At 40.2% G+C, this 25,135-nt stretch overlaps 1 protein-coding gene across 3 annotated transcripts in view; it reads left to right on the top strand.

Moving 5' to 3' along the window:
* The window catches only part of IQGAP2 (IQ motif containing GTPase activating protein 2), a 287,935-nt gene extending 269,587 nt beyond the window's left edge, over positions 1-18,348 (top strand). For all 3 annotated transcript variants that reach the window (XM_082724767.1, XM_082724769.1, XM_082724768.1), the window contains 6 exons: positions 5,560-5,647; positions 7,743-7,955; positions 9,783-9,943; positions 12,008-12,145; positions 13,105-13,213; positions 17,334-18,348. In XM_082724767.1, the coding sequence (XP_082580893.1) occupies positions 5,560-5,647; positions 7,743-7,955; positions 9,783-9,943; positions 12,008-12,145; positions 13,105-13,213; positions 17,334-17,447 (823 nt within the window). In that variant the 3' untranslated portion in view covers positions 17,448-18,348. The remainder of the gene's footprint in view (positions 1-5,559; positions 5,648-7,742; positions 7,956-9,782; positions 9,944-12,007; positions 12,146-13,104; positions 13,214-17,333) is intronic.
* The last annotated feature ends 6,787 nt before the right edge of the window (positions 18,349-25,135 follow it).

The following is a 25,135-nucleotide window of genomic DNA, read 5'->3' as shown; positions in this document are numbered from 1 at the left end:
TGGGTATTGCCCAAAAGATTCAATAGAATTAGCTCCATGATATTAGGCAAACCTTACCTTCAAAGACTTTATATTTTAGGTATATATTTGAAAATCTTGCTAATAATAGATAATTATAAAATGTGTCAGTGATAGCAAGCTTAGAGACCATCTAGTCCACATCTCTATCTTTGAGGTGAGGAAATTTAAGTCTCAAATTATGGGAAGCAAGTAGCTAGTCACTGACATGCTTTAAATTCATAAGCCCTTTATCATGGATATTTCATTAATAGACACCTTAAATATTGATTTGAAAACTCTAATGGGGGGGCGCCTGGGTGGCTCAGTGGGTTAAGCCGCTGCCTTCGGCTCAGGTCATGATCTCAGAGTCCTGGGATCGAGTCCCACATCGGGCTCTCTGCTCAGCAGGGAGCCTGCTTCCTCCTCTCTCTCTGCCTGCCTCTCTGCCTACTTGTGATCTCTCTCTCTCTGTTAAATAAATAAATAAATAAATCTTTAAAAAAAAAAAAAAGAAAAGAAAACTCTAATGGAGATGTCTTTTTTCCAAGATAATAAACCAAATTCCGAACTCAAGCATAATGAATGCATAGTTTTTGGAGATCTTCATTGCAGAACCAAATTTAACTAAAAACAGACAACACCCTTTAGAAGTTAATGGGAAATGGACAGTCATGGAATGCAGAACATTTGGGACATGAAAATACCTGGCTTTTCTCTATCAAAAACAAAACTATTCTGCTTCCTCCTTAAACAGGTTGTGTTTTTAACTTTCAGAAATGTCCTCTTATGATTAATTACAAAACAACTAGCCTTACAGTGTTGAGTAACTCCTCTCTATGGGGGCATTTGCCATAGAAGAATTTGAGACGTTGTTGTTGTTGTTTTTTAAAGATTTTATTTATTTGTTTGACAGAGAGAATAAGTAGGCAGAAAGGCAGGCAGAGGGAGAAGCAGGGAGAGCAGGCTTCCCACTGAGCAGAGAGCCCGATGTGGGGCTCAATCCCAGGACCCTGAGATCATGACCTGAGCTGAAAGCTGAGGCTTAACCCACTGAGCCACCCAGGCGCCCTGAGACATTGTTAATCTTTATGCTTATAAACTTTATATTATGCTAGCTTTATAATTCTCAGTAATTCGATGAAAATGATAGCAAACACCTATGTAATGTTACCACGTGACAGGGACTATCTTATAGATACAGATAAATAAAAATATATATGTATATTCTATACTTATATATAATGGAATATATAATATTCCAGATATTACATATCTATATAAATATAGATATACATATATATATGAAATCTGTCATGTTATACTCTCAGCAATCATAAGAGGCAGAGGTTATTATCTCTATTTTATGCAGAGGCACAGAACAGACAGAAACTCTTTCCTAGTTAATATGGCTAGTAAGAGGAGAATAGGTTCACTCAGATGATCTTAACTCTTCCAGGATCTGCCCTCTTGATTACAAGATTTTACAACTCATTGAGGGCAAGGCCACTACTCTTTGTACCTTTGGGAATCTTGGAATAAATCATGAGAATGATAGCAGAGCAGTTTCTTCATAACTGATGCTGGGCGCTCTTTCCAGGCCAGAGAGGAAAGACTGACCACTTGTTGGGAAGGATGTAAAGGCAGCAGACGGGAGTAGAAAGAACACTGTCTTTCCCTTCTGCATGTGTATGGAATAAGGTTCCTCAGTTTGGGCTTTGCCATTTTGCCAATACTACCAAGCCTGGTGTTACTGAAAGAACAAACGCAAAAATCCTGGTTGAGGCTGCCTGGGGAGACCTGGAATTACAGCCTCAGTCTGGCACTTAGTAGCCATGGAACTCTGAGCAAGTCACCTCAGCATCAGTTTCCTCGTCTCTAAATAGGAAAGAGGGCAGACGGAGAGGGGGAAGAAGGGATACGATGAGGCAAAGAAGGCATGTATTAACACTGTATAAATTATAGAAAACTACACAATCATAAATCTTTCTCATGATAACTCATGATTCCACTTCAAACGTGTGATCTCTGGGGCTCCTGGTGGGCTCAGTTTGGAGAGCATGTGATTCTTGATCTCAGGGTCATGAGTTCAAGCCCCATGTTGAACGTAGAGCTTACATTAAAAAAAAAAAAAAAAAAAAATGTGATCCTCATTACCTTTTTAAGCTTGTTTTTCTACCAAAGTATGTGTGTTTCAGTAGAAGGCAACATTTGTAGGTTTAATCAAACTTAGTTGCCTGGGTTCTTCAATCATCATTTCTCAGGAACTTTTTTCCCTATCCCATGATTCAGTTGAGGCACCTATCATCCCATCTGAAAGACGCCTTTGCTTTTGGTACAAACTCGCATGGGCCCTAAATGGCTAAGTTGATACTCGATGTCTGGTGATAAAAATGAAGAATCATGCCAGAAGAATTTTAAACAACTGGAAGTATTCCTTAGATTGCACAAACATGAATTTCTTTTCAAACTTGGGCAAACTGTAAAGCAGATGGCGGGGTGGGGTGGAGGGGACTCAGAGATACTACTGGTCAGAGCATCATCAAAGATGCCATAGGAGTGGATTGGCCAAGTCTAAGGGGCCACATCAACACGTGGTCTCATTTACCAACAATGGGACTTGAACACAGCTGCGGTGAACAAACTCCCTGCTGTTTTTCTTTTTCTCTTAATTCTTCCCTAGAATTAAGGTCCTTGGTCTCATTGGTCTGGTGTCTTACTTATTGCTGGAACAGCCAGGGAACCAGTCCTCCACCCAGTTATTTGATTTATGGTGGTTAAACTATATCTAGAATATTGTGTTTGCATTGGGGTGAAGAGGGGGACACATCTTAAGATCATTGGCAAACAAATGGAAGCAAAACGGTTAATTCTGTTTAAATCTTATTGTGAAGAGGCTTAAGGAACTGGGGGTCTTGCTTGCAAAAAAAGAAAGTACCTGGGGGCTTTGCTTGCAAAAAGAAAGAAGTGGAAGAGAGGATGGGGACACAATTTGGGCCTCTCTGCAGGTTTGTGAGGGGCTGATGATATGGAAAGTGAATTCAACTTGTTTTTGCAACTCTAGAAAAATAGTATAACCTCTAACTCTAGAACCTCTAATGTCTTAGTTGCTTCACTTGTATAATCAGGGATTGGACTATTTCCCAAAGGTTCCCCTTAGTGCTGAAGTCCCATGACTTCAGGTCCAGTGAGTGGGATTCACTGGAAGGCAGGCCTCTCAGAGTGAGCTTGCTGTGTAAGAATGGAATGTTCCAATGTGTACTTGACAAAATAAATTCAAAATGAGCCACACAAGAAATTACATTTTGAGAAGAAACAGGTGAAATTAATTTCAGTCTGTGTAATCCAATATATTGAAAATGTCATAACTTTGATATGTAATTAACATAAGAAATTGTTAATTTTTTCATATTTAAACATTCATAATGTGGTGTCTGGTTTACACCTACAACACATCTCAGTTTAGACTAGCCATGTTTCAAGTGGTCCATTGCCATCTGTGGCCAGTGGCTGCCATCTTGGGCAGCAAAACTTTAATGACCATGTGGATGCTTACCACATGTTAGACCCTAGTGAACAGCTTTACATGTGACTTTTCATTCAGTCCTAAGTCCTCTCAGAGATTCTGATTCTATAAATGAAAAAAGAGACTCATTGGGATTATATAAATTGCACAAGTCCACAGAACCAGTAAGCCACAGGAGGCCCAAATGGTCCTTAGATCCGTCTGGTCCCAGTGCCCTTAACCATTAGCATACTGCAGGGGGAGACAGTGAGTTCCCTGTCCTGAAACAGGATAGTTAACTTACATGTGAGATGTCTGGGGTGGAAATGTGGCGGTGGATTCCACAGTCGAGACATAAAGCTGAATTCCAACAGAAAGACCTACTGTAGCTACTTTGTGCTTGAACGACTCCTTAACAAACAAACATTCTTTGTCCCTGGTAGGGCCCACTTTACTGACCCCGGTCATTTTGGTCATTAGATACCCTCTCTAAAGAAACGAGCTAGGAGTTTTCTAGAAAGATAGATCATAAGTGGTTCTTAGAATTTTATTGCCAATATGAAACCATCACTGTGTTGACATTTTTTAAATCATCCAGTGCTTTTATTTTTAACTTGATGTTCCTGTTAAAGACATTAATGATGATTAGAAGAGGGAGTCATGTGTGCAGAGGAAACGAGACTTGGCTCTCTAAGCTACAGCTGCCTTAGGAACAGTGCCCTCTCCCCCAAGGCTATAATTAGCTGTGTATCCACCTTGGACTCTCAGGGGAGGGTTGGGACATTCCCAGACAGCCTGTAAATCCCCAGCAGGGAAAGGTCATGGGTCAGAGGAAATGGCTGTAATCATTCTTCTCATACAGACCTGCAGTAAATAAGAAATAACAAAAGTAATATTTACAAATGGTTTCTTGGATTTTATCCTATTTTCAAAAATAAGATATTTGGACTTCACTTTGAGGGCTTCCTCTGTCATTGGCCTCGATGCTTCAAAACATGAACAGTGTTTTGTTTTCATTTTCCCATTTTCGTGCCGTGTGAACATTTCCTGCTATAGATGAAGAAGAAAGACATCATCCAGTGATGGCACGCCAGGCCTTTGAAAGAAATGATGTTAAATCCAACAGGGCAGCAAGAACAGTGAAACTAACGTCATCAATTAGACCTGTTTATAATTTAAGGCGGCTCTTTATTTGTCTCTGTTTTTTGGAAGGGCAGCTATATCCAAAAATAATTTTCCCACTCATGTAAATGTACACACACACTTGACCCTTTGAAATCTTTTCACATCACTACATAAACCAGGCTCTGAGAAGGATGGCCATGAAGGACACATGTGAAATAGTACTGTGGTTTTAGCACTTTCAGTGGAATTTCCTAGCTACTAGCACTTTACTGAGCGACTCCTCTATTTTCGGCCCCCTGGAGACAAGGACACAAGCCCTTCTGTTAGCTCATCCACCAGACCTGAGGTTCTCGAACACCACCGGCCTCATTGCTGTGTCAGCTGGCTGCCAAAGCCACCCCAGCCCACCTGGGACCACTGCTCCCACTGGCCTTCCAAATGTTCCATAACTGTCTCAGACTAGGAAGAGTAACCATTGGCCTGACTTCTAAGGGCTTATAAAGTACTAAACAGGATCAGAAGCTTCAATTTTAGTAAAGTCAGGAAAGAGGGGAGGGTATTAGCTATCATTCCTGCATCCTCTGCGGTAGCAACCCATAACCCTCCTGCTCATCAGAAGTGTCTCCATCTAAAGAGAAGAAAAAGTACTTAGAGAAGGAATCAAATGACATACTTGTCCCTCTGTTACTGACAGCATAATCCCACAACATCCAGTATGTAAAACCCAGACTTTGAAGATAAAGCGTTCACAAACTTGCCTTCAGAGCACATGAGAATTTCCGAAAGACTCTTCTACTTTAAGGGGTTATCTTCAAAGCTTCATTTTTGTGTGCATTCTTGTAATACATACAGAGAAGCATAGGGGAGAAGCAGATTGTGGTTCAGCAAGAGTGCCGTCTGAAACTCTGTCTCTTGCTTCTCCATTTTGTAAGGACCAAGAAGCTGATAATTGATGTGATCCGGAACCAGCCAGGGAACACGTTGCCAGAAATCTTGGAGACACCAGCAACGACACAACAGGTAATTGGCCTTTGAGTGTAAGATAATAAGTACCGTCTATGTGAGTTGACTTTCTTAATCTTCATGTCCAGTGTTTACTGTTGCCACAAGGACGGTGTCATTGACATGGTTTGAAAGTGAAGAATTTTCTGTGTTACTCTGGCAGCTGAGTTCAATCATAAATGTAAACTCCTTAGAATGGGAATGAAATACAAAATACAGCACCAAATGGATGTTGAGTGTAATTTTGTCCTTGACTAGGAAGATAATTCTAGGCCTTTGAAAGCCTCTGAATGTTCACTGTAAACCTTATCAGACTGTGAATAAAGATAGTTCTGATCAGTAGGATGGAGAAAAATACCTTTCATATCTTATGTATTTGCTCACTTGAGATGTGTCTCGCACATTAAAACTGTTTACCAAATGCTTGAGAAGCGAATGTCTTGAGTGCATCTGGCCAGACCACCGTTATCGTGCTGTAAGTGACTCAAGATTCTTAACAATCTTGCATGAATGTTGTTATCAACATCTTCTAAAATGCTTCGTCGTGTATTCAGTTCATTCTGACTTAAGCTAATTCACTCTTATGGCTGTTAAGAGAGTTGCCACTCTCTAAACAAAAGTTAGTAATTAGGTACTTCTTAGCAGAGTCACTCATAATTTTCCTGAATCACTCTTTCTTTCCTTAAAGATTATTTATTTGAGAGAGAGTGTGTGAACATGTGAGTGGGGAAAGGAGCAGAAGAAGAGGGAGAGAGAGAATCCTCAGGCAGACTCCCTTCTGAGCACAGAGTCTAATACAGGGCTCGATCCCATGACCCTTCAGTCATGACCTGAGCGGAAATCAAGAGTCGGATGCCCAGCTGACTGAGCCACCCAGGCACCCCATTCCTGAATAAATCATCATTTAATTGGTTGCCAAGAAATGACTGTTTTTAATTCAAAAAATATATAGAATGAAACTTCAAGTTATCTGGGGTTTGTTAACATGAATATTGTTAAACAATGTTAGCGGAATATCCTACTGTCCTTATTGAACATTTAATTTTTCTCCAAATGTAGCATAGTCACAAGAATGCAGACTTCCAAGATCAACTACAGTCCTGTACCTCCTCACTGTTTAATTCTAGGCACTTAGAAGGGTTTCTCTGCCTCAGTTTCCTCAACTATAAAATGGTAATAATAATAGTGTTTAACTGTCAGCAAAAACAAATGATTTAAAACATGTTAAGTGGGTAGAATGATAACCAGCACATACTAGGTGTCTAATAATGTATTTAAGACCTGCAGATACTATTGTTGACCACTGACCTGATAAACTATTCTCGTGTACATGATATTGATCTACCTGTAATCTAATTGTATCTGTATCCTTAGACTTTATATTGTGTCAGTCAGTTGTCTAATGCAATGAAATGGGAAGATCACCAGTCTCCTTTTATTACTGGGGTTGTTTTTGTTTGTTTGTTTGTTTGTTTAATAACAACCTGTCCAAATTCATTCATTCATTTACTAATCATTTATTTGGGAACTTGGGATGAACTAAAATATTCTTACTTCCTTTGGTTCCAAGACACCCTGCAGATTTTTCAGAGTTCGTAGTTTGAGAATTATTCCTTTCCTAAAATAAAGGTCTCTGCCCTTGTGGCTTACCAATCTCCATAAATATGGCGGATGTGTAAGAGTTCAGTTGGGTTCTGGATGTTCACGGTGTTTGAATAGCTGTTTTAAGGAATAATGTAGTTTTAGTTCCCTCAGCTGAACTATCCAGAAATTGAAATCCTCCCACCCAGAGAATTATAAAATATCAGTTACCCACTATAATATGTTCATTACTAAGGTGATTTCTCATCTTAGCACTAAAGTAGCCATTGAGAATTTTGCTCGAAGTAGGCCTGCCACCATTGCCATATTTCTCAAAAAGTTGAAATAATTTCTTCCCGAAGACCTATTCAAAATCCGTGAAGAACATAGCTGATTCTTGCCTTTGGACTCTGATTTGAGGATTTCTTTTATTTATTTTATTTTATTTTGACATGAACTTGACTGAACAGTTTATGAATTTGTGAGACTAGAGAACCAGAGAAAAGTCAATATCTTGATACTCCCCTTTCAGGAGACAGATCATGCCAGAGATATGGTGAGCCGAGCAATTATAGATTCCCAGGCTCCAGAAGAAATGAAGCATAGTCAGTCTATGGTTGAAGATGCACAGCTACCCCTGGAGCAGAAGAAGAGGAAAATCCAGAGGAACCTCAGGACATTGGAACAAACTGGACACGTGTCATCCAAGAATAAATACCAAGACATTCTCAATGAGATTGCCAAGGTTTTTGGAAATAGTATTCTTACTTCTTCACTTAGCAGACATTTGTTAATCGTTGGTCACATGCTAGGCACTCTCTCAGGTGACATAACAGACTCCTAGTTGTATTGCCATGGTCAATATTACAGATTATCAAAGGTTTCAAAGCCATTGATGACTTTTAATAGAGAAATATCAAAACTTTCCTGCATCATTAGGACATTTGATGCACACCAGAAATAAATGCTTGGGAAATTTAATAGACAAATTTCATCTATACTTTGAAGCAATACCTACTAAGTTTGAGGGATTTTTTAAAGATTTTATTTTTTTAGTAATCTCTACACCCAACATGGAGTTCAAACCTACAACCCCGAGATCGAGTCACATGCTCTATCAAGTTGGGCAAGCCAGGCGTCCCAATACTTACTAGTTTTAGAAATGACATTTCAATGAGAGTTCTTTCTTGTTAGTTGTCATATAGCCCAGTTGCTCTTAGGATCTGCCACTGAGGTAGTAACTCACGTCCTTGAGAATGTCCTCTGAGCAGCTGAGCCTAAATGCAGTTAACACTTCAAGGGCGCTTTCTGCTTTCTCAGCCTAAATTTTTACAGTTGGGAAACTTCCTGAGAAAAGGATCTCAAATTAGCATGAGGAAGCATCACAGGAAATGGATGAGATCTGTTTGCCAAGGATAAGGAAGTATATACTTGTGTCAAAATGACCTTTCCTTCTTTTTATCCAAATATGCAAATTAAAATGGGTCTGGATGTTAAAGGCAGTTAAGTGATCAGGATAGAAGTAAATGTTGTTAACTTCTTGGTGGAAAATCAACTTGGCTTCTTTCTTCCATGGAAATTTAGGGTCACTTAGAGCAGTAGATTTAGTACTCCTAGCCTAAGTGATTCAAGGGAAGTCATATTTCTTTCCATAGCTCTGGGGTGGAAAATATTTTTCTTTGGGAATAATTAGTAGTGAAATTAATGCTTTTGCCTTTTAAAAAAAAAAAAAAGGTTACCATGAAGGCATCCTCTAAAAGATTCTGTTTATTGGAGAATTGTTATTTAAAGGTGTGTGCATGTCTATCTGGATTCCTAGGGTAATGTGTTTTATTTTGTCCACATAAGGAAACTCAGAGTAAACAAACACGGTTTTCTTAAATGAAACATTTTCATGATTTACCAGTTAGAATTACAAATAAATCTTATGTCTTTAAGTTTAAATATAGCCTAGTTCCTATAGGTTGTGAACAGTTTGGACAACTTAATGTTCTCTGAACTCTCTTTAAATCGAAGGAATGGTTACTAGAGTAAAATTTTTCCAATCAGTCTTGAGAGCTCAGTTGTTTTGCAAACCTTGAGAAATATTTTCCAGATAAAAAAGCTCATTGGGGTTTGGGGAGGCTTTTTTTTTTTTTACTTATTTCTAAAATGAATGCACTGATTTATACATGTAAGCCTTTCCAGGTAAAATATTGTTCTAAGTGGAATGTTGAACACATTCTGAAGAAATTTGTATCTCCTGGAACAGTCTTCCTTAGGCCCCTCTTAAAACACTATTTTTCTCAAATTAATTGTATGGTTATTCCAAAAATGCTTCTCTGTTTTTCCATCAAGGGAAAAATAAACCTTAGCAACTTTGTTAAAGTGAAATATGGACCCTTGCCAGTCTGAAGTATAAGCAAGGAAGGAGGGACACTTTAGTTTTCAGAGACTAAGGTCACTAAGGGAAGCTACAGGTTAATGGTCACAAATAAGGATTTAATAGTCCACATTCTTCTTGCCCCACATTGGCAATATCATAAAGTCAACTTCTTAAATCTCGTACCATAGCCTTGACTTGTTCTTTTAGGACATTCGAAATCAAAGAATACATCGTAAGCTTCGGAAAGCTGAGTTGGCCAAACTTCAGCAGACCCTGAAGGCACTTAATGAGAAGGCGGCATTTTATGAAGACCAGATTAATTATTATGACACCTACATAAAGACTTGTTTAGACAACTTAAAGAGAAGGTAAGTTAAAATTCTGCGTCTGTTTATGGTATCCTGGTGTTTAGGGGTATCTGTTCTATGATCCTGGACAGTTCAGCTTGGAAGCAAACTGCTTGCTTTATTTAATAGCCAAACACTAGAACCTCAGTTTTGTGATTTGCCTCTGTGATCTCAGAAGTGCATTTCAGAGCTTTTGAATTGCCCATTGACGTTGAGATTCAAGTAGCTCCTCTGTTGTATTTTAAGCAAGGGGCTTTAACACCTGCAGAAGCACTCTCCTTTCTTCTTTTGTCTGTTTTAGTCAAAGGTGCCTTTGAACACTGATAAAAATTAAAGTTACTCTTGTTTTTTGAATGTTTACAATAGACAATATTAAAATGTTAGATAACTCCTGGTATTTGCTAACAGTGGAAGGCAGCCTAATGATTTTTTTAAAGATTTTTAAAGATGTTTTATTTTAAAGATGTTTTTATTTATTTATAAATAAATATTTTATTTATTTATTTATAAATAAATAAAATATTTCTTATTTTGAGAGAGAGGGAGCACAAGCAGAAGGAGGGGGAGAAGGAGAAGCAGACTTCCTGCCAAGTCAGTGAGCCCAATGTGGGGCTTGATCCCAGGACCCTGGAATCATGACCTGAGCCAAAGGCACCCACAGAACAAACTGAACCACCCAGACGCCTACCCTAATGATTTAAAACTGCTTAGTGGGGCCCCTGGGTGGCTCAGTCAGTTACGCATCTGACTTGATTTTGGTTCAGGTCATCATCTCAGGGTCTTGAGGTAGAGACCCCTTTGGGCTTTGTGTTCAGCAGGGAGTTTGCTTGAGATTCTCTTTCTCCTCTACCCTCCTTTAATAACCACCCCCCACCTGTACCTGCTCTCTCTTTCTCTCAAATTTTAAAAGCCTTTAAAATTGCTTAGTGGTTTTAAAAAAATATTATTGACATAAAAGACAAAATTTGGCAGTTTCCCATTACCCATTAGCATACATATTGCAGATTTTTTTATACACGACATAGCCACTTTTAATGAGTATTCTATGCTCCTAATTGTTCTTACTCCTAGACTAAGGTCGATACTAATTGAATTTTAATTACCCATTTAAATATGTAATGCAATATTTTCTTGTAATCCATGTAGTCAAATTGACAGTAGGAAATGGTGCAGTACAGAAATATCAATTGCATTAATCATAGAAGATTTGATGAAGGGAGATAAGCAAATTAAACCCCATCTATTTGGGCCCCACTGGCTCTGAATTTTAATTCATTTGCTTGCAGCCTGTAAATTACTTTTGCTCTGTTCCTGGGAAGAAGAAGTTGATCAAGATAATAATACCCAGTAGAAATAAGGTTGTTAGGGCTTTTGGTTTGTTTTTGTATTTTGTTTTTTTCATATTTATTGCAACTACTTGAAGGCATTTTTACAAGGTCGGCAGTTAGGGGAGCTAGATTTGCATTCTAATTTACTCTTATATTATGTGATCTGTGACCCAGCCCACTGAACTTCTCTCGAACTTCAATTTTCTCATCTTCAAGGTGGCAGGAGGAGGACTAGCCTCACAAGCATTGTTAGGAGAGGTAAATGAAACAATAAGAAAGGAATCTGTTTATTTCAAAGCCCTATGGAAATGTCAATTTTGCAAATGTGGGAGATTATTCATAAAGTACTTAGAACATTGCTGGCCACATAGTATTTATTAAAGAAACTAAAGAAGTCTTAGTAACACCTTTACTTAGGAGTATGCAGTTGAGATTAATGAACCAAAGCTGCTTGCAGAATGACTTAATATAGCCATGTAGTTCAACATGCCTGAGAAAATAGAGGGCAACTTTTATGAAAAATGTTAGTCTATCATTCAAACTTCAGTCACTTTAAAAATAGCTTCCTCTTAGATTTCAGTAGTGAGGTTTTAAGGCCTAGGGAAAATTGTCACCTCTTATTGCAAAATAGAAAGTTTCATATTCAGGGCAGTGAGGCCCAGTATGAACTGTGGTGGGTACCCCAGCATGCTTACTGTGCCCCTAGAAGCCTCTGACTTTACCATCACGATAACACAGTTTGTTCTTATTTTGTCAGAAATTCTCGAAGATCGATTAAACTAGATGGGAAAGGAGAACCCAAAGGGGCGAAGAGATCTAAGCCAGTGAGGTACACGGCAGCGAAGCTGCATGAGAAGGGTGTCCTCCTGGGGATAGATGACCTTCAGACAAACCAGTGAGTGTGACCCAGAATCTACACCCAACACAAGTGCCCTTTAATCATGCCCATAAAATCTGACTCTCTTCTGTTCAGTTTCCTGTGGCCTTTGAAGAGAGCTTCATTTGGTCTGTCAAGGCTTACCCCCGATTACAGATGACAGGGAAATACATGTGTTGTAATCTCTAGTCTTCCCATCAGACCCCGAGTATCTGGTGCTATGGATTGTAGGAAGTACCCAGGAGGTCACTGGGCTTCCCATGCCTGGACCAGTGCGTTTGGATTTGCCAGCCTCCCCTTTCCCACCAAAAGAACTGAATCATATCAGTGAGAATGAAAAGCTGTCTTTTGGTCTAGAATGATAAGGGTTGTTTACAAGGGCAAGATAGTACCATTCTCATTTCAAAGCCACAAGCTGTGTGCCAACATGTGGGTCAGAGCCACGCGGTATGCTGTTGGGATGTGCATTTGACCTAGAGGGGAAGCCTCCTCTGTAGCCCCGTACCATGTTCCAGTAGATTCTCTGTGTTACAGGGACCATGAGTCTTGTGCCCCATAAGTGCTGGGACGGAGGGATGCCAGACTCCCCAAGTGTGCTGCTTTCTGGCTCCGGCCTTCTCTCCAGACCTGGCCTCTACTCCATTCATCCCAGCAAAAATTCTCCCGAATACACCCACTCAGAGAACATGGTTCCTCATCTGTTTATGTTATTTAAGAACAGGGCCATATTTTAATAGCATTTCTTTTGTAATAAAGGACCTACTTCAATGCTCTTGGCTACAGTCCCAACAGGAGCCATCAAACCTAGTTTCAGTGAGCAGAGTGGGAAGTGAGATGATGGGATGTTTCTGAGACTTCCTTAGAATTTTCGCAGTGGACCTTGCACTAAGCATGGAAACTAAGAATTCTGCTAACTTGTGTCAGCTTTACATATAAATTTGCAGTTCCGCACCTGTAAGTGTCCCTTTCTTCATTAGGTTTAAAAATGTTACATTTGATATCATATCTACTGAAGATGTGGGCATCTTTGATGTCAGATCAAAATTCCTTGGTGTTGAGATGGAAAAGGTACAGCTCAATATTCAGGTAAGCTGGGATTTCTGCAAAGTGGGGGGTGAGTTGTATAATGTGGGTCATTTATGCCTCCCCTGGCTTATGCCCTTCATTACAGTGAGGTTCACCAGAAGACCGCTTCCAGGATTTTTTGCCAATATTAGCTTTTTTTTTTTTAAAGATTTTTATTTATTTATTGAACAGACAGAGATCACAAGTAGGCAGAGAAGCAGGCAGAGGGAGAAGGGAGGAAGCAGGCTCCTTGCTGAGCAGAGAGCCCAATGCGGAGCTCCATCCCAGGACCCTGAGATCATGACCTGAGCCGAAGGCAGAGGCTTAACCCACTGAGCCACCCAGACACCCGAGCCAATATTAGCTTTTTAAGCATTGATGATTTTTTAAATCTCTGATTTTTCAAAATATTGGAACCTAAAATGCTTTTAGATGGCAAACCATAGTGGCCAGTGTTTCTAAGGCATGTTTCCCTTTTTTGAAGCTTAAAGCATAACATGGTATAAAAGTATTGAGAGCTGTTAAGGCTGGAAAGTTTTCTTTTATTAGGAACTTGGATTTTTTCCGAGACTACATAGGCCCAGTATTGGAACTTTCCTGACCTCATTTCTCCTTCTTTCTCCTTCTTAGGATCATTTTTACATTAGTGTGTTAAATCAATTAAATGCTTAGGGGACACTTGGGTGGCTCAGTCTGTTGAGCGTCCAAGTCTTGGTTTTGGCTCAGGTCCTAATCTCACGGTTGGTAGAGGGATAGAACTCAGCACTAAGTTTGCTTCAGATTCTCTCTTCCTCTCCCTCCTGCTCGCATGCTCTCTCTCTCCCTTTCAAATTAATCCTAAATAAATAATATCTTAAATAAATATCATACATAGAATCTTTTTAAGGGCACCTGGGTGGCTCAGTGGGTTAAGCCTCTGCCTTCGGCTCAGGTCATGATCTCAGGGTCCTGGAATCAAGCCCCACATGGCAGGGTGCCGGTGAGGGGAGCCTCTGCTCAGCAGGGAGCCTGCTTCCCTCTCTCTCTCTGCCTGCCTGCCTACTTGTGATCGCTGTCTGTCAAATAAATAAAATATAAAAAAAAAAAAGGGAGAGAAAGAGAAATTAGAACTAAGTATGATAAGGCCATTTAAATAATGGAGTAAATTAGAGTCTAGAGGGAAAATGAAAGATAATGTGCAATTATGAAAAGTATACATAAGGAAACAGTATTGTTTTCTACTTTATTTTAAATGTCACTAAATGGGGGCGCCTGGGTGGCTCAGTTGGTTAAAACCTCTGCCTTCAGCTCAGGTCATGATCTCAGGATCCTGGGATGGAGTCCCCCACTGGGCTCTCTGTTCAGCGGGAAGCCTGCTTCCTCCGCTCTCTCTCTCTCTCTGCCTGCCTCTCTGCCTACTTGTGATCTCTGTCAAATAAATAAATAAAATCTTTTTAAAAAAAATTTTTTTTAAAGTCACTAAATGTATCCATCTAACAATTTAACTAAAAAGCTTGAGTTACCCTAGATACCACTTAGATAAATATGGAAAGAGAAAAGAATGTGCTCCAAAGTGAATTTTCTTGGTTAGTCATTCTTCTCTAGGCAAAGACCTATCATGTGTTTGTGAAGAAGGAAAAGACCCAAGGCCAAGCAACATCAACTGGACAGATGAATTCCAAGTGACTAGGAGATACCTGTTCAGAGAGGCCTCATGGGAATTCCTTGGAACAGTGGTGCAAATGCCAAGCTTCATTTGTTCTTTTGTTAAGGATTTAGTGTGCAAGATTAACTATCCATGCCATTCATCTATACACACAATTGATTGTGAAATGTTACTCCTTAGCTGTATACAGGTGGCTGATATGGCCCAGATTTCCAAAGTCTTTAACATATCATGAGGGCTAGCAACATAATTTGTAGAGCTTGATGCAAAATGAAAATGGACAGCCCCTTATTCAGAATTATTGAGAATTTAAAATTAGTAAGAGCAGAGCATAAAACTAAGTGCAGAGCACCACTAATCATGGGACCCTGCAGAGGTTAAATATCCCAGCAGCCAGCCCTTCATCTAATAGCTAATAAAATAAGACTTCTGTTTATACATAAAGCCTTCAGACAATTATATTATCACATGAATTACCGAAGAGGACCTGATAGCCAGGTCTTTAGTGTGAGACAAGGACTGACAACAGGACAGAAATTTATGAGAGAATCCAGGGAAATCGCTTCTAATATTGTTTCTAGGTCCTCTTCTCCCTTCATTTCCTAAATGAAATCCTATAAAATCCTAATTAAATCCTATAGGTATTGGCAGTATACCTACCAGGGGTGTGTGACTTAAGTGAAGATGTTCTCCTTGCACATTCTCCTTGCATACATAATGGCCAGTGTTCATCAAGGGCTCCAGGGTTGACGGTCTTCCTTTCCCAGGTGAAGAACTGAGGTTCAGAGAGAGCTCATTATACAAGAGGCAGCTGGAGTCCCAAGTTCTCATCACTTGGTTCCATTGCCCTTCTCACAAGATTCCAGTTAATCCTGACAAGGCATGGTGGCATACAAAGAGCTTATAGACCTTAATCTCCTATCCCCAGCAGCAGCCCTGTGAAATTGGCAGTGTTCTCCCAATTTACACACAAAAAGCACAGAACTTCAGAGAGATTGTGTGAAGTTGCAAGGTCATAAAATAGGAAATGGTGAGGTTAAGTCTCAAATCAGATCTTCTATTCACAAGTTTGGTCATCTTCTTTGCTCTCCACCTTGGTGGCCCATCTGATTCCCCTGCAGACACGCACAGGTGTCTCTCACCTTGTGTACAGTTGGAGGTAACTGAAGAGGTAGAAGAGGCAGCTAGGAACAGCCAAAGTTCTCTCAAAGGTGATTCCAACTTCTGTAGGGAGACTTGTTTAATGTAGGTAAAGCCATTACCATTAAGAACCAAGAAGTTTGCGGTGCCTGGATGGCTCAGTTAAGCTTCTGCCTTTGGCTCAGGTCGTGGTCTCAGGGTCCTGGGATCAAGCCCAGCAATGGGCTCTCTGCTCAGCTGGGAGCCTGCTTCCCTCTCACTCTGCCTGCCTCTCTGCCTACTTGTGATCTCTCTGTCAAATAAATAAATAATAAAAATCTTAAAAAAAAAAAAAAAATCCAGGAAGTTTCCAGAGCTAGGAACAGGAAAATGAGGAAATGAGGTCTGGGTACTAGGCTGTGACAGCTCAAGAATGATATCTTATATTTGGGAAAGACCCCCTCTCTTGTGGTATTATGAGACATCATTGCTTATCTCATGCATATGACTGGTGTGACCCAGTTTCTGATTTTAACAAGAGTTGATTTCCTTTGTTTATATGGTGGCAGTGCAACACAGAACAATAGACCTGACTTGAGAGGGTAAGGACTTGTTCTCAATACAGGAGCCTAGATCAGGAAGAACTTGCTTTATACAGGGTTCCCCAAATTTCTATCCTAGAACTTTACTACATGACATGATCATTTATCCCCATTTGCACATACTTACTTGTAAAGTCTACATGCTACTATATATTACTATACTCCAAATATACTTTATAAAATACATACACAAAATCTAGATGTTTAAAGAATGAGAAAAATAAGAATAAATACAAGTTCTCATATTCTTTTTGCTCCTCAAGTAATCTCCTTGCTTGCTCCACTTTAGAAAACACCATTGTTATAAAGGATATACTCCGTTTTGCTTGAATATTTGAATTTTGAGTTTTTCAATTAAAACGTATTTTATATATGTATATGTGCATAAATTTATATGTATAAGTACATATATGATATTAATTGGAGGTGGTTTTCTGTTATACAGTGCTTATAAATTCTAAAAATCTATCTTCTTCCATTTAGGTAAGTGATTCTCAAAGTATGGCACTCAGACCAACAATGGCATCATCACATGGGAACTTGTTAAAATGCATATACTTGGGCCTCACCCCAGAGCTACAAAGTCAAAATGTCTCGTGGGTGGGGCCCAATAATCTGTGTTGTACCTAGCTTGTGCTTTTAACTGAATGATTTTGATGCATACTCCATAGTTAGGTCAACTGAATCTTATTTTTGTCCCCAGATTCTTCTAGAATTTTTTTTAAATGTGCAAAATGTCAAATTTGAGATTTAATGATGATCTTCGCAATTTCAGGATTTACTTCAGATGCAGTATGAAGGAGTAGCTGTAATGAAAATGTTTGATAAGGTTAAAGTGAATGTGAACCTTCTCATATACCTGCTGAACAAGAAATTCTATGGAAAGTGAAGTGCCTACGGAAACTTCATGGAATCTGTATCATCTGGATTAAGAAATGAATCTGTTTAATATTTTTGTGGTTAAACATGATTGAAATCACTGCTTATAAATGTGTGATTTTTTTTAAAAAAACGAAAAAGACCAAAACTGTTCTGAAGAATGTACCCATGTGCCTTTTTGATAATTTGATACTATGGTAGAATAATCCAAAAAGATGAATTAATGTAAACACTTCCACATTATACTGTGGTCTAGGTACTCTGATTTAAAACTTTGGACATTCCGTGATTGGTTTTAAAGTAGGGAGAAAATAAGTTTAGTTGACTAGAGACAAATCTGTAAACCTATTTTCCTATGAAAAAAATTTTAAATGTCCCATTTGAATAATGTAATTCTTCCTAGGTTTGTTTTTGGTTTTTGTTTTGTCTTGTTTTTTGTTTTTTGGGTTTTGTTTTGTTTTGTTTTGTTTTGTTTGGCCTATGGAGAAATGGAGACCTAATTATTTGTAATGAATTATTTACACAGATTCTTAGTTCTAAGCCCTACCTTCTGGGAGTTACCAATTTTAAAGAAGTTTTGTGCAATTCAAAATGAAGTTTTTATAAGTAATTGAAAGTGATAATACAATAATACTTTCTGTATAAAAGTATATATTTTATGTGATTTATTCCTACTAAATGAAGTGCACTACTGCCTCATAGTAAAGACTCTTGTTCCCAGAGCCTTTAAGTGACTAAGGAACACCACGGTAGCGATCTTAAGCCCCACCTCCACCCCTCACAGTTTATTTGAATACTTAAATTGGGCCTCTCAATTTTTTGTAATGCAATAAAATCAGTATCTAGATGGTTTTTAAATGTATTCTTTGAAAATTGTTTTATGTAAAATAAATGTTACTGAATTATGTAAATTTGGCTTTTTAGTGGTCTTCATCTAAATCTATTGAGCGGGTAGAAGGTTCTCGGGCTGATCAGGAAAAGAAACAACATGCCTATAGCTGTACTTGGTAAGGTGCAGAGTAAGCTTTTGTGACCAAGACATCCAAAGGCCTGTGGCTGGAACAACAGAGAGGTTTGTTATTGTCCAGTTCAGCAGTTCAAAGGTAAGTGAGCAGGCCCACAAGGTTATCTAGAGCCCAAGCTGGCCATTTGGCTCTGTCCTTATCACTGATTCCCAGCCACAGAAGAGGGAAAGAAGTCCAGGGCCTGCGTGTGTCACTGCTGCTTACATCCGATTGGCCAAAACTTAGTCATGCTCCACATGCTTCAACAGAGGCTGGGAAATGAGGTCCCCAGCCAAGCAGCCAGGTACCCCATGAAATGCTGGGGTGAGAGGGTGCTATTACTGAAAGAGTGATGGCTGGAGACAGGTTAGCTCTCTCCATGACAGCAGTAATCCAGACTCTCAGGCTGAAATTTGGTATTCTGTTCATTCAGCAAGCTGTATTTTCCACAGCGTTTACAAAGCATTGAGAAAGTGTGACTTATGCACGTTTTACACAAATGAACTTTAAGTGTGAGGCCAACAGAATTTGGAAAGTTCAATTTTTTAAAAGTAGAATCTGTCCCGTTAGTGAGCATTTCCAACTGTATGTATTTTCAACAGAGAGAAAATGCTCTTTATCAAAACAATGGTCAAAACAGTGCTCACTGTCTTAACAGTGAGTAGATGTTGTGGGAGGTGGCGTGTTACTGGAGTAAACCTTAACACAGACCTGCATACCTAAAGGAATCAAATGAATATACGCTTGCATAGGTGTCATATTTGAATAAATCTTGTCCTCCCTTGCAGCTTCATTATATGAGAAACAGGAGCCAGGGACGGTAGAAGATAGGTTAGACTTCCTCCCTTGCACTCCAGGAAAGATTGTTAATGGAAATGTGTCAGAGGAGCCCAAATTAAGGAAAAATTGCTGAGAGGCAAAAGTTAATGTTTCATAGTATCTTTGAAGGGAGTTTGTTTCATTGCAACACTAAGCATTATGCTTGAATATTATCTGGATTAGTATAGACCTTTGTATCCTGCCAGTACCCTCAAGGAAAGAGGTGAATGTTTTCTCTCCATTGGCCCACAGCATAAGGCTGTTTTTGAAGATACTACCAATGGCTACTTGAGATCGTTGAGGCACATGAATGAAGGAATAACTGAAAAGGAGAACTGGGATGAAGAAAAGGAGTGAACACGAAGAAGCCAGTGGAGGTACGGATGTAGGGATGGTTGCAGCCAAGGCGCAGGGCCCTCCCAGAAGGACTGAACCCCAAGCCAGGGACAGTTGTACCGTATAATCCTGAGCCACTAAAGACTCCTAACCATTGTAGAGGAGGAAAAATAATTTTCCCTCCCTCCTCCTGCGTTTGTGGCTGAGACACACTGTAATAAAAAAATACCAAGACAAAAACAAATGCAAGTTTAAAATGCATGTCTCATGTATACATAGGAAATACCCAAGAAAACTGAGAAAAACTTGAAATAGCCTAAGCCCTCACCTTACTACCTTCAGCTAAAGACAAAAGAAGGATATTGGGGGCACGGAGCAGGGTAATTGATTGGGTGGGGTAGGGGGAGAGACAGTGTTGCACTTCAGGGGAAGGTGAGAAGAGGAAAAGTTTGGTGAGATTGACCTTGCCTGGAAGATAAGCCAGGTGAATAAGTGATGTCCAGCAGGAACTCTCTTCCTGGTACAACCTCCCTTTCTAATGTAAATTTTCTTCATAAATGAAAATTGCCATTATAGAAGGATAACTTTTATTTTCAGAACTTCTCTTGTGTCAGCAGTTTCACAAAATAATCACTTCAAAATAAACCCTATGCCAAAGAGGCCTATTTTGGAGTGGAACGTTCAGCTACAAGTCAGCCTTCCCCCCCCAGAGCTCATCTTTCCCTACTCTGTGAGAAGAAGAAAAACTTTTTTTTTTTTTTTTTGCTTTTTAAAACACTGAAACTCTAACTTGATTAAGTCTAAAGCTGGTTCCTTGATTTTGATGTATGTCATGTTTCCAATATTACAAAAATGGTCTTTGGTTGGAAGATTGAGAGTTCGTGCTCTCGTGCTCCACTTTTTTTAGCACCTAGACATGAAAAAGGGTATAAGCTGCATTCTAGCTACTCTCAAAGGATGTGTTCTAGTAATCTCCAAGAGAGAAAACCTTAACCTATTTTAATATTCTGGAAGTTTGTGGTGAAATAGAGACCAACGCAATATGACCATTGTCTGACAAGTCACTGAAAGACCAGAATTGTAACATGTGTGTTAGTGTGTGTGGGTGGTGGGGCCCTAATTAGAGGTACTGTTCATGACGGGATTTTTAAGACTTTGGCTGTGGTTGAGCAGGGATTTGTGGTACTCCTCAAACATTCTAAGAGGTGAACCACGGAACTCTGAATGTTGATAGTTGATTGTATTTTAAGAGATTCTGGGGAACATTGGATCCTATACAGCTGATCAGCTTTTGAAAACCTGTTGCCTCTGTTACTCAAACCAGCATTTGGCTAACAGGTAAGATAGAGCCCCTGAAAGTCATCCTCTAAGCTCCAGAGGACAGAGAGTGAGTGTTTCAGCCACTGCTGTAAGTCCAGAGCCTGGCAGTGCCTTGTAAATGGCACAGAGGTGGGGGATAAAAGGCTGCGTCCATGTTGGGTTAAGGAGTCAGACCCCACCACCCCCTGTCCCTCAGGAGTCAAAGGCTTGCTTCAGCCTGACCCTTGTATGAGGGCAGCACTGAGTGATTATCTCTTGTTCTCATAGGGGAGGCAATCTCCATTCAGTCTCCAAATAAAATAGCTCATACAGATGCCTCCTTGGTAAAACATGATTTCTGGATGTGTCCATGAGAGTGTTTTCAGAAGAGATTAAAGCTTGATTGTGTGGACTGAGTAAAGAAAGATCCCTTCACCCCTGTAGGCAGGCATCATCTAATCCGTTTGGAACTCAAATACAAAAGGCACCAAGAAGGCAAATTCTCTCCCCCTTACTCTCCCCCTCCCCTTGAGCTGAGATTTGCACCATTAGCTTCCAAGAGGAAATTACTAAGGAAGTTCTTGGAATATATTGTCATCTTTGGAGGCTTCAAACACCACACTGGGTGTAGAGATTATTTTCTAAAAAATAAAAATCTTTGGTGGCTCAGTCAGTTGGGCATCTGCCTTAGGCACAAGTCATGATCCTGGAGTCCTGGGATAGAGCCCTGGGTTGGGCTCCATGCTTAGAAGGGACCCTGTCTTTGCCCCTTCCCCCACCTTGTGCTTCCTCTTTATCCCTCTCTCTCTCTCTCTCTCAAATAAAATCTTTAAAAATAAATAAAAATAAAAATATTTTAAAAAGAAAAAAGCAAAAAATACACAATGTTGGGTGAAATAAAATGGACAAAACTTCAGATAAAATTGCATTAGAAGGGGGTGCCTGGGTGGCTCAGTGGATTAAAGCCTCTGCCTTCAGCTCAGGTCATGATCCCAGGGCCCTGGGATTGAGCCCCACATTGGGCTCTCTGCTCATTGGGGAGTCGGCTTCCTCCTCTCTGCTTGTCATTCTGCCTACTTGTGATCTCTGTCAAATAAATAAATAAAATCTTGAAAACAAAATGCTCTAAAAAAAATTGCATGAGAAGAATAAAATGCTGTATATACATACAAAAGTATACCATAAAGAGTTTAAAAACAATTACAGGAGCGCCTGGGTGGCTCAGTGGGTTAAGCCTCTGCCTTCAGCTCAGGTCATGATCCCAGGGTCCTGGGATCGAGCCCCACGTTAGGGCTCTCTGCTCGGCAGGGAGCCTGCTTCCTCCTCTCTCTCTGCCTGCCTCTCTGCCTACTTGTGATCTCTCTCCCTCTGTCAAATAAATAAATAAAATCTTTAAAAAATAAAAAATAAAAACAATTACATATATGTATACCAATCAGGTAAATCCAGAAAAATGAAAACCACAGAAGTATTCCTAGAGTATGTTACTCTGTAGATATTTAGAACATACAAAGCAATACTAATTTTTTAAAAATAAATGTAAAAGTACAAAAACATGAATAAGAAAGTTACTATTCTGGGCAGGAAAAATGAAATCAGAAAAGGGTATCAAAAAGCTTAACCAAGAAAAGATAAATATATATTTACATATATTTGCTAATGCCAGATTGTAGGCTCAATTTAGGCTCTGTATTTTTCTATATGCTTGAAATGTTGTGTAATTTAAAGACGGTCACATAGGGTCGCCTGGGTGGCTCAGTGGGTTAAAGCCTCTGCCTTCGGCTCAAGTCATGATTCTAGGGTCCTGGGATCCAGCCCCACATCGGGCTCTCTGCTCAGTGGGGAGCCTGCTTCCTCCTCTCTCTCTCTGCCTACTTGTGATCTCTGTATGTCAAATAAATAAATAAAATCTTAAAAAAAAAATAAAGACGGTCACACAGACTATATGAAATCCTGTTCAGTTCTTTTAACCTCTCAAAGCAGCTTTCCAAGTGTGTCCATCCTACCCACCCCTGTCCCATCAACTTTAGCCTCTGCATCACTGAGGAACTTCTTAAAAAATGCAAATTTTCAGACCATACCCCAGATCTACAGGGTCAGAAACTCTGGAGATGAGGTCTGGCACTATAGTTTAACAAATCTTCCAGATGACTGATCCATGCTAAACTTTGAGAACCACTGTCTTAGAATAACATCTCTGTAAACTTCAACTGATATCACCATCACCTGGGGCTGCTTGTCAAAAGTATAGAATCTCATTTCATAGTTTTGGGATGAGGTTCAGAAATCTGCACCGTGTGTGATAAAGTTAAAACCACTGTTTCTGAAGATTAAGTTTTTGGTGGCTGCTCAATGAGCAATCCCCCAACTTAGAGAAAACACTAAAGTGAGGAAGAAATGCTTCATTGTGTTCCACTCTCCACCCTTGTTTTGTATCTCAGCCCCATTCTAAAGGCGGCTTTAACCTAGCTAATGTGCACAGAGAATGAAACATGCATTTCAGCAGCTCTCTGAGCGTTCTGTTCTAATAACTAAGCAAAAAAAGTGTCCTTTATTAAATTTCAGTTTTGTAAAATGGCTAACATCTTCCACCACTGAAATAGTTAAAACTTAAAGCATCCTCATAGTATTATCCCATTTATATTTTAAGGAGATACATACATATGTACTTGTATGTGGATATAAATTCTTGAATGAGGGACAGAAACTTTAGAGTCATGGATAAGTGGTTCTTAGAAGTGGAGGCTGAAGGTACATTAACTTTTCATTGACTATCCTTGACCTGTTAGAATTTTTTGCCACATGTATTGATTACTTTTACATCTTACACTATTTCATTGATTCTCAGGGGGCCTTTATTCATATTTTAAATAATCCTGAAATTGAAATGTTTCTTACAATCATCGGTATGCGTTTAATTGGCAGAATGTGTGTGTGTGTGTGTGTGTGTGTGCTTGTAGTACATAAATTGAGTCTTAAAATCGATGGCATCTTAGGATTAATGAAAAGTAGTGTAAGTTAGGGAGTGAGGAAATACATGTTAGTGGTTCACATCTCCTCTTGGATGTTTTCCTTGGAGAACTGATAGGAAAAATTTTTTTTTTTTTTTTTTTTTTTTTTTATTTGACAGAGAGAGATCACAAGTAGGCAGAGAGGCAGGCAGAGAGAGAGAGGAGGAAGCAGGCTCCCTGTGGAGCAGAGAGCCTGATGCGGGACTCGATCCCAGGACCCTGAGATCATGACCTGAGCCGAAGGCAGTGGCTTAACCCACTGAGCCACCCAGGCGCCCCGGAAAAATTTTTTAAAGTCAAATTATATAACTGAGTTAGTTATTCAGTAATTTATTGTACAGCTGCTTCTCACAAGGCCCTGTGCTCCAAAGACGATGGGGGGATTACAGAAAGAGTCTCTAATGTAGTTTCTCCTACTTTTAAGTGTGAGGGCTCTTCCTGGGGAGTAACACTCTCAAAGCGAAATTCCCCTTTTAGAAAGCTTGAGCGTGACCAGTGACTCTCAAGTACAGTTTATCTGCCACACGGTGCAGAACAAGCCTGCACAAGCGAGAGGAGAAGGCGCTGCGGGTGAACTTTCCTGGAAAAGGCCGGCGGAGGGGACCCATTTCCCGCTGCGGTCTCAGACTCCGCAGATAAGCTCCCTGAGCCAAAGGAACCGCGTGCTACTCCTGCCCGCAGCCCCAGCCGCGACGTCCCCCAGTGTCCACCGCCCTGCGACTCGAATTTGGCCACACAGTACCAAACTTTCGTCCTATGATGCCAGAAAGCGTGAGGGACGCGTTCGGAGGCGCCGGGCAGCCCTCGGGCATCAGGCGCCAGAGCAGCGCCCGCGCGCAGTTACGCGCAGCCGCGGGGCGGCCGGGAAGGCGCGCGGGCTGCGGGCGGACAAAGGCTGCGGTCGCGCGGGGCGGGGGCAGGGAGCGGGGAGCGGCGGCGCTGGGCCTCGGCTTGGTTACTTCCCCCAGGCAGAGCCTACCCGCAAAACAGTAAGTGCTAACTTCTCCAAATAATGAGAAACAAATTTTTTAAATGGCAAGAAACCTTTCCAAACAGAGAAGCTGCTTCTCATTGAGGGCCACCTTCTCCCCAAAGGATAAACTTTCTAATTCACGGTCCCAAAGTTTAAAAAAAAAAAAAAAACACGAATCACTTCGAAACTTTCAGCTAAATACCCCAATCTCCGAAGGGTCAGCGGCGCTCGGCCTGCCCGAGGCGCTTGGCGCGCC

Source organism: Mustela nivalis (genome assembly GCF_964662115.1).
Source record: "Mustela nivalis genome assembly, chromosome: 3".
In the NCBI taxonomy this organism is placed as follows: Eukaryota; Metazoa; Chordata; class Mammalia; order Carnivora; family Mustelidae; genus Mustela; species Mustela nivalis.
The sequence above is the reverse complement of the archived record's forward strand: the minus strand, read 5'-3'. Positions and strand labels throughout refer to the sequence as shown.